The 15,198-nt window shown below is 43.7% G+C and overlaps 1 protein-coding gene and 1 long non-coding RNA gene across 4 annotated transcripts in view; one reads left to right on the top strand and one right to left on the bottom strand.

Annotated features, from left to right (window-relative positions):
- LOC141117257 (high affinity immunoglobulin gamma Fc receptor I-like) overlaps positions 1 to 10,511 on the bottom strand; it is a 43,745-nt gene extending 33,234 nt beyond the window's left edge. For 2 of the 3 annotated variants that reach the window (XM_073610018.1, XM_073610020.1), the window contains exons 1-4: positions 10,394 to 10,510; positions 8,984 to 9,126; positions 7,091 to 7,111; positions 3,013 to 3,267 (exon numbers count right to left, since the gene is read on the bottom strand). In XM_073610018.1, coding sequence (XP_073466119.1) covers positions 3,013 to 3,267; positions 7,091 to 7,111; positions 8,984 to 9,041 — 334 coding nt within the window. In that variant the 5' untranslated portion in view covers positions 9,042 to 9,126; positions 10,394 to 10,510. Of the gene's footprint in view, positions 1 to 3,012; positions 3,268 to 7,090; positions 7,112 to 8,983; positions 9,127 to 10,393 lie in introns of all 3 variants that reach the window. The other variant, XM_073610019.1, reaches the window with a different exon arrangement.
- Positions 10,512 to 10,577: 66 nt separating this feature from the next.
- On the top strand, positions 10,578 to 14,718 carry LOC141117259 (uncharacterized). The gene is made up of 2 exons (XR_012237132.1): positions 10,578 to 10,943; positions 14,417 to 14,718. It is a non-coding gene; the product is annotated as an uncharacterized lncRNA (long non-coding RNA).
- Positions 14,719 to 15,198: the final 480 nt, after the last annotated feature.

Below are 15,198 nucleotides of genomic sequence, written 5' to 3'. Positions count from 1 at the left end.
CCCCAACAAGTTATGGTCAACTGTAAACCTCGCTTGTGCAGGACCCGCGTCCATAGCCCTCGCCCTCTCTTGGGGCCTCTCTCTCTTTCTCTTTTCTTTCTTTCTCCTTTTTCTTCCTGTTCTGTCTCTTTCCTTCCCTCTTCATTCCTGCTATGAAGGCTATTAGATGAAGACTGATATCCCTTAGGGGACAGTGCAGTATTGCTTGTGATACTTACCTTACCTCTACCCTGGTCCTCTTTGGTCCTGGTAACAGTTTATGATATCATACGTACATATGCTATTTTTTGTACATGCCCGTTCAATGTCGCCCCTGCATGGGCAAACCATGGCTTGTCATACCCTCTTGAAACTTAATGAAAATATTGAAACAGAAATGACACTGTTAAATGTTTTATGCAGAATTTAGTTACAAAAATAAATATTAAAAACAACAACAATATTAACATAAAACATATCAGTACTCATCAGTGCAGCCTCATCAGTGCCCATCAGTGCAGCCTCATCAGTGCAGCCTTATCAGTACCCATCAGTGCAGCCCATCAGTGCAGCCCAATCAGTGCCCACCTGTGCAGCATACCAGTGCCCATCATTGCCACCTCATCAGAGAAGCCTCATCAGTGCACATCAGTGCAGCATCATCAGTGCCCATCAGTGCAGCCTTATCAGTGCCCATCAATGAAGCCTATAAGTGCCCATCAGTGCAGCCTCATCAGTGTCCATCAGTGCAGTCCCATAAGTGCCGATCAGTGCCCATCAATGCAGCCTATCAGTACCCATAAGTGAAGCCTCATCAGTGCTCATCAATGCAGCAGGGATCACAGGGAGGAATCGGAGGATTGCCACCTGGATCACACAGAGCGGGAATCTCCCGCTGTGACACGGCTAAGATAAGAAACACTGGATGCTGTCAAACAAAGTTCCGCCTCCTGGACCAGCGTAGGAATAGTGTGCTGTCTATCACAGGAGGCGGGACTTTGTTTGACAATGGCTGGTGTTTCATATCCAATCTGTGTCACAGTGGGAGAACCCCACTCTGTGTGATCTGGCCGGCTCATCTCCTGCACCTTTTTTACAGGGCATCAGAGTGGCCCAGGGGGTAGGGAGGCAATTGCTGCCCCAGGCCGCTATGATGGCCGCACTGCTTCTACCAGAAGTGATCAGCCAGGAAACTGTCGGCCCAGTCTGCCCCTGCTCCACACTCGCCCATAGCCAATTTCCACTCACCAAATGTGAGCAGGCGAGTGGAAATTTTGAGGGCTGATATATCATATCAATGTGTAGCGCTGGCCCTGACCTCCAAAGGCCTAATGGCGACCTTCAGAATCAGGGAGAGCTGACGACCTTCCTTGTAGAGTGGGTTACTAGGCACAGTGGGTATAATGCAAGAAGAAATAATTGGGCGCCAGTCACTTTTGGATGCGAACAGAAAAGATTTATTCGTCTCTTAACAAGAACTGGGGGAGAGGGAGTTAGGGCCAGGACACCCTTAGGCAGATGCAATGATATTTGGCAGACTCCAAGACAAATGAATAGGCAGACAGATATACAGGTTGAGGGCCTTCCAGCCAGATACGACCCCTGTATTTGTAGAACTGCTGTCTCCTATGGCAACTGAACTTGCAACAGTCAATAGAGATCCTCACATGCAACCCACAGTAACTTGATATAGGTCTTCTCTTATATCTCACAGTGTTCCACTGTAGATATTCACTCACTGAGATCCCAGTCTCTCACAAGACTTCCAGATCCCAGTCGTCACTGGATCCTCTAAGCTCTTCCACAGCTAACCCGCTGTATACTCCTCAAGCGTCACCCCCGCTAACCCACTGGGTCCCTGGCTTGGTACTTGCTGAAGCTTTTCCACTTCTTCACCGTCCCCGGCTAGTGAAAAAGGCTGCTCTTGTACTTCTTTCAGGCTTCCATAGACTGGCCTCTGATAACAGGAGGGATTGTCCCTTAGTGGCGACTGCTTCCCTTTTACCTCTGGTCTTGACGTGTGATTGCCGCTGGCAACCTGAATGAACGTTCCCGATAGCTACAACTTGGTTCCCCTTCCGGCTGAACCTCTGCAGCTTGGTTGGACTCCAGACCTTAAGTCCCAACCCCGCGCTGCTTCTCCTACTCCTGGATAGGCCTCAGGCAGCCTAGCAGCCAGGTACTCCTGGGATAGGTCTCAGGCTTCTGGCATTTCAACACACATCCACCCAGACAGCCTTCCAGGTCGCACAGAACAGAGATCGCCTGACTCCTCCCAAATAAATAGGCCCTCCCAGCAGGCCAAGGACTAAAGACCCCTGCAATTGGCTGAGACAACCCATCCACTCATGGTCTGGCTTCGTTATGCCCTTGTCAATCCAATGTCACCGGCAACAGTGCCACCCAGTGACAGAAGAGAGAAGTGAAGCGAACCCAGATTTAGGGAAAAGTTAGTGGATCTTCTAACAATTAGCCAGAGCACTTACTACCTGGCAGACTAAATTTGTGAGCAACCCTGCCTATACACCAGGGTGCTACAAATGTAAGAACTGTACCTAATTTGACTTTATGTCAACCTCTTACTGCCCCTGTATAGCTAAGCTTGAACTGGGGGAGGGAAAAGCAGCGCAAAGATCTTGCTGATAGGAGGAGAGAGCATAGTGACAGAGAGATGAGCTCATCAATCTGCTTCTTCTTTTACTGTCCAGTCACTGGCTGCTGGCTGGGGAAGGGACAAGACATGTAGGTGATTCTGACTGCAGGAGAAAAAAATAAGGTCTCCTGCCCTGCCAGACAAGGCTGTGCTGTATGACAGAGCTGTGCAAATCCGAGCACTGCATAGACAAAACATGAATCCTTTGGCAAGTAAAACAACTCCTATAACATGGTAGCGCCTAATAAAGTCAAGTGGTGCTGGCTGCACTAAGAAGAAAAATTTGGGTATTGCTTGATAATAGATTTCTTTCACCTTGTCTGGAATGGACAAAGAACATAGTAAATGGTACATTTCCAAATAGAACATAATGAACTGACCAACAACAACCTCCAGTCTGGCAGTGCCACTTCTTTCTGTACCGGCCTGGCAGCTGTAGTCCCCGTTATACCAAGTGTTTGCAGATCTAGTAGTATAGATTTTTCCTGCATGTACCCATGTACCATCTTTGTACCAGATGTAGATCAGATCTTTTCCTCCAGTGGACCCCACATCACATGTCATTGTTATAGACTCTCCTGTGAAGATCTTCCTCCAGTTCGGGGTGAAGGTGACCACAGGAGTCACTGCTGATCCTAAAGAAGATTAAAGTGAATTTCTAACATCTGCCATGGTAATTTCACACAATAAAATATAATATGTTCTAAGAAAGTTGCATGACATGGTACTCAGCCAAACTGAACTTTCAGTTTCATTCATCTACATAGCTAGTAGTTGTACGTCACATTCAGAAGGACTTGTATGGTACATTTAAGTGCATCAAAACAAAAAGTGTGAAAAATTTTACAATTTGTTGAATTCCCTGTAACCTTGCCCTCTGTGTGGAAACAGTGGTCTCTTTGCAGCCACCCATCATGCCCCTTACTTAGTTAAAGCTAGAGCTCTCTAATCAGCAGAGAGCATGAGATTTTCTGATTGCAGAGCCATAGGAGTGACTCTGCAGAGGACATGTCAGATCTCTGCAGAGAGGCCACTACTTTCATAGAGTTAGTTAGGGTCCTCTTCTGCAGCTTGCTTGTTATTGGGTTTAAAATAGCAGTCTGGTGCTGTCCCGGACAGGAGGGTAGGAGGTAATGCTTTCCTGGTTCTTTGGTCTTTTAGAGTGTTTTATTCTGGGCCCGACACACTGATTCTGTGATATAAAAGAGGGGCTGTGGTCTGCAACGGGGCTCCCCCCTAACAGAGGGTTCCCAAGTGGAGAGGTCCAAGGCCCACAAGGCACTGAGACAGGGAACAACACCCGCAAGGAGCAGATGGATGTTTTTCACTATTACCTGGGTCTAAAGTCATCAGAACTTGGGGATCACCCCTAAGAAACCAGCTGGTGAATAATGCCTCTGATGGGCTCTGTAATTACATGGACACTACCTTTGCAGGTATGCCAGGACAGGACATAGCCTGAGTTAGGATTAGGGATGTAAGAAGAATAATGTCCCTGTATGTTGGACTATGTAATGGCTTTTTCACTTTTTCAAGTAAAGCTTTGAAACCTTGTTCCCGCCTGGTCTGAAGTTACTAAAGGGATGTAATGCAAGTAACCGGCACTATCCCATGGTTGAGGTCATTAAGGTACTTGGGGTATGAAGACATTAGTCCAGAGATGAGTAATGTGAAGACACAAGTGGTTATCTGGGGTAACGCAGGAATTTAACAAGTGGCCTGTCAGTAGCATGTGCCTGTTGCAGGTGGTATGGCCTCTAGCAGTGAGGGAGATGTTGTTGGCACTCTTCCGCCAGCGGTCTGTCTCCCAGAGCAACGGGAGCAGATTCGTGCCACAGAGGTTTCCTTTACAGAGGCACGGAAGTTCAAGAGTTAGGTTAAGTTCACTTGTGGAGCCCACACAAGGTGCAAGGTGGGGCCCTGGAGAATGGTAGTAGAAAGAACTGGACAAGTAGATGTGGACAAGGCTCAGCGTGTCCCTTCTAAATGCAAATTAAGGAGAAGTTGTGTATTGTCACTGGGACCCGAGAGTTAACTGGAGAACAGTTGCAATGCAAGTGTACACAGTGTAAGTTCACCTCTAACAGCAGAGGCCACCTTAAGGTCGAGTATTCCCCCACGGCAGCTCCAGCCTTGTCTCAGGGCATTGATAAAAGTATAAAAGTAAAGGTACCCCATGTGTAGCAAAGTGATCCTGTCCAGGTGCCTAGCATAGCCCAGAAGAACCCACCCCAGGGTAGGCCTCTCATGTGACCCTTGATTGGCACACAACTAGGTGGGAAACATGGAGGACCTGACTTCCACCACCCAAATCCTATCCCCCCACCTACATGCTAGCAGGGGGAAGGCAGTGCAGGGGCAGCAAGTGTGCCTGTTAATGTCTGTAAATTGAGCTGTCCATGGATGGCTCCATTTACACACAATGTGTACAGAGCTGCTCAGGGCAGCTCAGGACCATGTGATCACTCTGATGACAAATCACAGTGATCACATGATGTCAACAGTGTAACTTAGAACATCTCACGGAGCACTGTTCAATCTATCATCCGAAAATGGAAAGTGTATGGCACAACTGCAAACCTACCAAGACATGGCTGTCCACCTATACTGACAGGCAGGGCAATGAGAACATTCATCAGAGAAGTAGCCAAGAGGCCCATGGTAACTCTGGAGGAGCTGCAGAGATCCACAGCTCAGGTGGGAGAATCTGTCCACAGGACAACTATTAGTCGTGCACTCCACAAATCTGGTCTTTATGGAAGAGTGGCAAGAAGAAAGCCATTGTTGAAAGAAAGCCATAAGAAGTCCGGTTTTCAGTTTGCAAGAAGCCATGTGAGGGACACAGCAAACATGTGGAAGAAGGTGCTCTGGTCAGATGAGACCAAAATCTAACTTTTTGGCCTAAAAGCAAAATGCTATGTGTGGCAGAAAACCAACACTGCACATCACCCTGAACACACAAAATCTCCGACATGAAATATAGTGGTGGCAGCATCATGGGGAATCTTTCCTTCAGCAGGGACAGGGAAGCTGGTCAGATGGGAGGATGGATGGAGCCAAATACAGGGCAATCTTATAAGAAAACCTGTTACAGTCTGCAAAAGACTTGAGATTGGGGTGGAGGTTCACCTTCCAGCAGGACAACAACGCTAAACATACAGCCAGAGCTACCATGGAGTGGTTTAGATCAAAGCATATTCATGTGTTAGAATGGCCCAGTCAAAGTCCAGACCTAAATCCAATTGAGAATATGTGGGAAGACTTGAAAATTGCTGTTCACAGACGCTCTCCATTCAATCTGACAGAGCTTGAGATATTTTGCAAAGAGGAATGGGCAAAAATATCACTCTCTAGATGTGAAAAGCTGGTAGAGACCTCCCCAAAAAGACTGGCAACTGTAATTGCAGTGAAAGGAGGTTCTACAAAGTATTGACTCCGGGGGGCTGAATACAAATGCACACCACACTTTTCACATATTTAGTTGTAAACAATTTTGAAAATCATGTATTATTTTCCTTCCACTTCACAATTATGTGCCACTTTGTGTTGGTCTATCACATAAAAGCCCCAATAAAATACATTTACATTTTTGGTTGTAACATGATGAAATGTGGGGGTATGAATTCTTTTTCAAGGCACTGTAAATGTGGGTTGGGGACTTTAGATTGTAAGCTCCTCGAGGGCAGGGACCGATGTGAATGTACAATATATGTGTAAAGCACAGCATAAAATTGACAGTACTTAAAAAATGATTGAAAGACAAAAAATAAATAAAAAATTGACAGTGCTATATAAGTACCAATAATAAATGAATTATTAAATGTGTCTATAGCCTTGGAACTGACCTATATAGTTGTACCCTAGTCAACCATTCCAGTTGGCACTATGATATGCTATCACATGAGGTGCTTTCTTATAATATAACATTTGCTTAGAAGGGCAATTCCATCACACAAGGGTTCTACTAAAATTTTCATGGGGCAATTGGCAGCTATACATTGGAATCATAATGCACACATTTAAAAATCACCTAAATATTCACTCAATCAGGACTCTGCAGTATTTTTGGTGTAAAAAGGTGAATTGGAACTCTAAATATACAATTCTGGACAGCTGCACAACCATGGATATTTGGATAAAAACTTTACTGTATAATGAACAATACATAAAAGCACCACGTATGCAATAGTGGGGGGAGGGACGGAAGGTTAACGTGTTTCACACTCTAGCAGTGCTTTCAACCCAGCCGATAAGACATAAATACCTGTTCAGATTGCACCTTGTGTTGCACCGGAGAAGGAGTCTGACAGTGCCGTCTTACTTGGAGCAGCAGTAATGCATAAATGCAAGGTGAATTGGGATATGTGCTTTCCCTCTACAATTCTGCTATTTCTATAATTTTACTATATTGATTAATTGATTAATTGAATGAATGATAGATCTAAAATAAAGACTCACCTGTGTGTCCCAGTATTGTGGCTGTAAAATAAGATAAAAACTGTTACATATCTTAAATACAAACTGAAGTCTATGCAAAAATGCAGTATTGTTTCTAAGAAAATAGCTATTTATTATGCATGAACAGCCCTCAAAAATCCACTCGCCTGCTCGCATTTTGCGACTGGATTTGGAGGGCTGGCAAGGGTGGGCTGCTTGGGAGCGGGTGGACATGGGTGAGGTTGCATTGGTGGACACTGGCGGGCTGCATTGGTGGACACGGGCAGACTGCATTGATGGATACGGGTGAGGCTGCATTGATGGATACGGGTGAGGCTGCATTGATGAGCACGGATAAATTTGCTTAATTCTGCATAAAACATTTAAGTGTCATTTCATGAGATCATTTATGAGGGCGTGTTTAGGGGTGGAATTAGGGGCGGGTCAGGGTAGAGGTTGGATGGGGCAACTGGTGGCGAGTAACCCTTGAGGCCTGGCTAGTAGCTCAGGACTTGAACTTTTGAGCCCTGTGCATGAATATATGATGTATTAACCATTTTGAGAGATAAAGAACTGAAGTACTGTATGGTAATATTCAAGTCCAAATGCGAGTTTATTCCAGCGATAAAATGTTTGTAAAGCCAAAGCGGTTTTGGGGGCTGTAGCTCCACCTCCTTCATCAAGGCTTGTAAAAGTGATACATTGTAACAGTATATATGGAGTCAATAATCCGTGTATAATTGTATATTGTTACTGTGAATTTGTACAGCAATCCATAAGCAGCTGGTATAGAGTAGTAGTGAAGTTAAGTTCTCCTATATATGTATTCTAATAGGTAATAATAAATCTTTAAATAATACGTAATTATAATTGTAAAAAAGGTGCTTATATACCTTTATGAAGGTACATGGCTGAAATACAAACTGCATTCTATGCAAAAACACTGTATTGTTTTTAAGAAAAAAACTATTCAATATACCGTATATAATTCTAGCCCGTATATATTATTTCAGGATGAGGTGCCGAATATAACGTTGTAACAAGCCACTTTACTACACAAATACTATATATAAATATATGATATATAAATAATTCTGAGTAATCGAGAGTGATTTTATTGATTAAGAATTGAAGAGCCATATGATAACATTGAAGTCCAAACACAGGTTTATTCCCAATGATAAAATGTTTGTAAAACCTGTAATAAATAAATAAAGCCAATGCTTTTTGGGGGCTGTAGCTCTACCTCCTTTATCAGAACTTGAATACATTACATGTAACAGTGCATATGGAGTTAAGAATTAGTTTATTGTTATTTATTGTTAATAGGAGTTTGCATAGCAATTTATCTGCAACTGGTTTAATCATTCTCTCAAACTCTAATGCAGAGGGTGGAGATACAGCCCCCAAAGCTCATTAAAGGCTGCGTAAATCAGCTGCTGACGGATTGATTTGCAAACTCACAATAACAACATACAACTATAAACTGATTCTTGACTCCATATACACTGTTGCAATGTATCATTATTTCAAGCCCTAATGAAGCGAATACAGCCCCCGAAACATGTTAAATTTACAAACATTTTAACATTGGAATAAACTTGTAATATGACTTTAAAATGATTGGGTGGAGCTTCAATTCCTAATCATCTTGTCATCATGGAAGCCCCGAAAGTGTGTGGTAGCTGCCAGCCCAACGCTTTTTTCCGCAATACTTGGTAATAATGATAACAAGGATACAAAGCAATCACACAAATAATCCTTAGGGTTCCAACACCTTCTATCCACTTTCTAAGTAATAAAAATATTGTCTCCGTTTTTACTAGCAATTTTTTTTTTGGAAAGGTAGATATGGAAACAGAAAGGTAAATAGGTAGATCATTTAAATTGGCAATAATCAAAGCAGATACTTACAGATGAAGACTATCAGAGCTGTGGACTGGCCTGTCATTGCAGTTTTGTGGTTAAGCATTAGTGAGTGTAGAAGGTACGAGGACTTTAAGAAGTTTATGGTTTTCTGTAACTTCTGACGGGCTCATGTTATTAGCACCCACAAACTAAAACACAGGAAATAAGCAGGTTGCATGTTGTAGTGATATTTTCTCTTTAAAGCTTAACTCTAGCAAAAAAAAAAAAAAAGTTGACCCTAGCAGTGGGTTTCTCTGAAGCTACAAGGGTTAAACACTTGATTTTTGTGTAGGGGGGAAGCAGTTATACGTACCTTATTCCTTGCTCCTGCAGGATTCCTCCCAACTGCACAACGGGTTTCCCTGAAGCAGCTTCTCTTTTCCACTTTGTTGCTTGCAGGCACTCACAGAAAATGCAAGACCACCCTAAGGATACCAAGAGCCCACCCACAACCTGGAATGTCGAAGACAGGAGAAGTGTGCCATCTCCCAGGGGAGCAAGGAATAAGGGGAGTATAGTTTCTTTTTCTGTTCCCCCCCTAGACCAAGGGGTGTCCAACCTTTTGACCTAACTGAGTAATCAAGAGTGATTTTATTGATTAAGAATTGAAGAGCTATTCGGTAACATTGTAGTTCAAACACAAGTTTATTCCCAATTATAAAATGTTTGTAAAACCTGTAATAAATAAATAAAAAAATAAATAAATAAAGCAAATGCATGTTGGGGGCTGTAGCTCTACCCCCTTCATCAGTGCTTGAAATAATGATACATTACATGTAACAGTGTATATGGAGTCAAGAATTAGTTTATTGTTATTTATTGTTAATAGGAGTTTGCATAGCAATTTATCTGCAACTGGTTTAATCATTCTTTCAAACTCTAATGCAGAGGGTGGAAATACAGCCCCCAAAAGCTCATTAAAGGTTGCCTAAATCAGCTGCTGACAGATTGCTTTGCAAACTCACACTAACAACATACAACTATAAACTGATTCTTGACTCCATATACACTGTTACAATATATCCTTATTTCAAGCCCTGATGAAGCGAATACAGCCCCCGAAACAAGTTAAGTTTACAAACATTTTATCATTGGAATAAACTTGTAATATGACTTTAAAATGATTGTGTGGAGCTTCAATTCCTAATCACCTTGTCATCATGGAAGCCCCGAAAGTGTGTGGTAGCTGCCAGCCCAACACTTTTTCCGCAATACTTGGTAATAATGATAACAAGGATATAATAATAACACAAATAATCCTTAGGGTTCCGACACCTTCTATCCACTTTCTAGGTGATAAAAATATTGTTTTTTCCGTTTTTACTAGACATTTTTTTTTTGGAAAGGTAGATTTTGAAACAGAATGGTAAATAGGTAGATAATTAAAAATTGGCAATAATCAAAGCAGATACTTACAGATGAAGACTATCAGAGCTGTGGACTGGCCCGTCATTGCAGTTTTGTGGTTAAGCATTAGTGAGTGTAGAAGGTACGAGGACTTTAAGAAGTTTATGGTTTTCCGTAACTTCTGACGGGCTCATGTTATTAGCACCCACAACAAGATAGTAAAGAAACTAAAAACAAACTAAAACACAGGAAATAAGCAGGTTGCATGTTGTAGTGATATTTTATCTGTAAAGCTTAACTCTAGCAAAAAAAAAAGTTGACCCTAGCAGTGGGTTTCTCCTAAGCTACAAGGGTTAAACGCTCAGTTTTTGTGTAGGGGGGGTGAAAAAAAGCAGTTATGCTTACCTTAATCCTTGCTCCTGCAGGCTTCCTCCCAACTGCACAGCAGGTTTCCCTGAGCTGCTTCTCTTTTCCACTTTGTTGCTTGCAGGCATTCACAGAAAATGCAAGACCATCATGGAAAGTGCAAGACCACCCTAAGAATACCAAGAGCCCACCCACAACATAGAGTGTTGAAGAGAGGAGAAGTGCACCATCTCCCAGGGGAGCAAGGAATAAGGTAAGTATAGTTTATTTTTCTGTCCCCCCCCCCTAGACCAAGGGGTGTCCAACCTTTTGACCTTCCTGGGCCACATTGGAAGAGATTGAAAGAGAAATTACCTCCCAGAAAGAGGTGTGGGACTTTAAGGACAACTAACAACCAAGTATTAGAAGTTATATAAATCATACATTTTATTAAAGCCTTTAAAATGTACACTAAGGGGCCACTTTATTATACCTTACTAGTACCGGGTTAGACATCCTTTTGCCTTCAGAACGGCCTTAATTCTTTGTGGCATAGATTCAACAAGGTGTTGGAAACATTCCTCAGAGATTTTGGTCCATAGTGACATGATAGCAACAAGCAGTTGCTGCAGATTTGTCAGCTGCACATCCATGATGTGACTCTCCCATTCCACCAAATCCCAAAGGTGCTCTATTGGATTCAGATCTGGTGACTGAGGAGGCCATTGGAGTACAGTGACCTCATTGTCATGTTCAAGAAACCAGTGGTGAGGTGATTGGAGCTTTGTGACATGGTGCATTATCCTGCTGGAAGGAGCCGTCAGAAGATGGGGACACTGTAGTCATAAAGTGATGGACATGGTCAGCAATAATACTCAGGTAGGCCGTGGTGTTTAAATGATGCTCAATTGGTACTAAGGGGCCCAAAGTGTGTCAAGAAAATATCCCCCACACCATTACACCACCACCACCAGCCTGAATCATTGATACAAGGTGGGATGGATCCATGCTTTCACGTTGTCTATGACCCTACCACCTGAATGTTGCAGTTGAAATCGGGACTCATGAGACCAGGCAATGTTTTTCCAATATTCTTTTGAATTGTAGCCTCAGTTTCCTGTTCTTAGCTGACAGGAGTGGCACCCGATGTGGTCTTCTGCTGTAGCCCATCTGCTTCAAAGTTTGGTGTGTTGTGCATTCAGAGATGGTATTCTGCATAAGTTTGATGTAACAAGTGGTTATTTGAGTTACTGTTGCCTTTCTATCATCTCAAATCAGTCTGCCCATTCTCCTCTGACATCAACAAGGCATTTTCCTCCACACAACTGCCACTGGATATTTCCTCTTTTTCGGACCATTCTTTGTAAACCCGAGAGAGAGTTGTGTGTGAAAATCCCAGTAGATCAGCAGTTTTTGAGACCAGCCTGTCTGGCACCAACAACCATGCCACGTTCAAAGTCACTTAAATCCCTTTCTTCCCCATTCTGATGCTCGGTTTAGATTTCAGAAAGTCGTATTCACCACGTCTAGATGCCTAAATGCATTGAGTTGCTGTCATGTGATTGGCTGATTAGCAATTTGTGTTACCAAGCAATTGAACTGGTGTACCTGTCAGGGTTGGTCTCAGGCCTTCCCAGGGCCGTCTTTACCGCAGGGCAAATGAGGCAGCTGTCCAGGGCCCTTTCACTGTTTGGGGCCAAATGCAGAGCTGCCCCTTAAGCCCTTGCGCTGCCCGCAAATCAGCGCTGAAAATCCCACACTGTCTGTCTGTCACAGACAGACATCAGCCGGCATCAGCTCAGCAGCACGCACACACAGTGCAGCAGTTCCAGTGTCAAGGAATGGGCCGCGGGTGGGCAGGGCCTTGAGCTCCACTGATGCTCTGGCCCTGCCCCTTGCTATGCTGCTTGCAAGCTTGTGTACATAATTGGACTTGGAGGAGCACGGAGGCATTGGTAGGAGTAGTCAGACCGTGGCGTGGATTCGGAGCTGAGCTGGCTAGGAGGACAAGGTAGGTATTTTTTCTCCTCCCCTGGCTCCCATGCCGTACCCCATGTGTAGAACTGGTACAGACTAGAAAGCTTTAAAATTTAATGGGCACACTGGCAGCATTTGATGGGCACACTGGCAGCATATGATGGGCACACTGACAGCATATGATGGGTACACTGGCAGCATTTAATGGGCACACTGGCAGCATATGATGGGCACAGTGGCAGCGTTTGATGGGCACAGTGGCAGCATTTGATGGCACAGTGGCAGCGTTTGATGGCCACAGTGGCAGCATTTGATGGCACAGTGACAGCTTTTGATGACACTGGCAGCATTTGATGGCACAGTAGCATCATTTAATGGGCACAGTGGCAGTGTTTGATGGCACAGTGGCAGCATTTGGCATAGTGGCTGCAATTGATGGCACAATGGCAGCATTTAATGGGCACAGTGGCAGGGTTTGAGGGCACAGTGGCAGCGTTTGATGGGACAGTGGCAGCATTTAATGGGCACAGTGGCAGCGTTTGGGCACAGTGGCAGCATTTGATGGCACAGTGGCAGCATTTAATGGGCACAGTGGCAGCATTTAATGGTGCAGTGGCAGCGTTTGATGGCACAGTGGCAGCGTTTGGAATAGTGGCAGCGTTTAATGGACACAGTGGTAGTGTTTAATGGGCACAGTGGTAGCATTTGAGGGCACAGTGGCAGCGTTTGATGGCACAGTGGTAGCGTTTGAGGGCACAGTGGCTGCAATTGATGATTTTTTTTCAAAAAATTTTTGCACCCCCTCAAAAATTTCGAGCACCAGCCACCACTGAGGCTGTGTGAGGCTGTGGCTGTATTTTTTTATTACAGAGCACACAGCATTACAGCACATACATAGCATTAGTGTATTTAACTGCTTGATGGGCTTATTTTGGGCCTGGCTGGTTCACATTTATGTGTTTGTGGCAGCCCACATTTGCGCAGGCACAGCAGCATATTCATTTGAATGGGCTACCATGCCTGCGTTTCCTGCAAAAAAAATATGCATGCATCACATCATGTAATAGGCCGCGCACACCTATGCCCATCAAGCAGTGAAATACAGCACTGTCTGTCCATTCTGCTTTTGCACCATGTGACTTGCCTGCAGTTCCTGCACCGGCAAACTTGCTGCATTTTTAGATGTTTAGGCCACACTTTTAAAAACACTGTGCATTTATGTGTACTGCAGGTAAGTCGCATGGTGCAAAAGCAGAACGGATTTCACTGCATTTTTAAAATGTTGCATGCACCTTTTTTTCTGCAGGAAACAAAGGCATGGCAGTCCATTCAAATGAATGGACTGCTGTGCCTGCGCAAATGTGGGCCACCAAAATACCTACATGTGAATGTGTGATGTGACAATGGCTGCAATGTAATTGGGGTGCTGTGATGTGTAAAGGGGCACTATAATGTGAAAATGTCTGCAATGTACTAGGGCGCTGTGATGTGAAGAGGGTGCAATCTAATGCTAATGCTGAGTGCTGTGACATGAAAAGGAAATGAGGACACCGTGGGACTGATGTGAAAGGGGTCTGCAAAGTTTTTTTTTAGATAACTCTATGTGTGTGTCTGGTTTTTGAGATGTTGGGGTGAAGAGCAAAATTGCATTGGGGGGTCAAAAAAAATGTTTGCCCAGGGCCCAAACCATAATAAAGACAGCCCTAGCCCTTCCTTCTCTGAGCTGGCCGCTCAGCTGTCAGCTAATTGCCAGCTCCTATCTCTCCACAGTTACTCAGCTGTTGATGATATCCTGCTCGTCAGTCCTGCCTACTTAAGCCGTCCAGCCCAGAGGATCTCTGCCTTCGCCTTGGTCAACATCACAGAAACTATCTCCTGCATTCCTGTTAAAAGACTTGCTTGGATGACATCCCTTCTGGCTCCAGATCCTGCTTGCTGTCTTACTATGCTCATCTCCGGCTCCCTGACATTTGGCTTGTCTGTCTATCTATTTTGGTTCCTGAACTATGGCTATGTTTTGACTACGTTTGTTCTATTTACTTTTATTATTAAACAAGTGTGATTTAACTGTACGTCTGTCTCAGTCTGATTTCATAGTTTCTGACAGTACCTAATAAAGTGGCTGGTGAGTGTATAAAAGCATAAAAGCCTTTAAAATGTTTAACGACAATACAATGATTAAAAATGGTATTAGAAAGGTAACTTTAATGTACAGATACATGCAACATATAAAAGAGTGTCTCCTCTTTAAAGCCAACGCGTTTCAAGAAGAGTTCAGTCCTTTCATCAGGGGTAGTGTGGAATGGAGATAAAAAGAATGTTTCTTTAATACAGTATGACATTCAGCAAAGTTAAATACAATATAATTGCATAATTTGTGCTCCCAGATGTATCAGAGATTACATACCATTCACAATGAGCAATGTTTAGTACAGCCTCATGAGGGAACTCTGTTTTTATATTACAAAAGGCTGAGATGGATATACAAACACATATATTCTATGCAACTTGGCAATTTGTATCTTCTACGTGGAAAACACGCTGCCAAGGTG

Source organism: Aquarana catesbeiana, linkage group LG13 (genome assembly GCF_042186555.1).
Source record: "Aquarana catesbeiana isolate 2022-GZ linkage group LG13, ASM4218655v1, whole genome shotgun sequence".
In the NCBI taxonomy this organism is placed as follows: Eukaryota; Metazoa; Chordata; class Amphibia; order Anura; family Ranidae; genus Aquarana; species Aquarana catesbeiana.
This window is presented reverse-complemented; position numbering and strand designations above follow the sequence as displayed.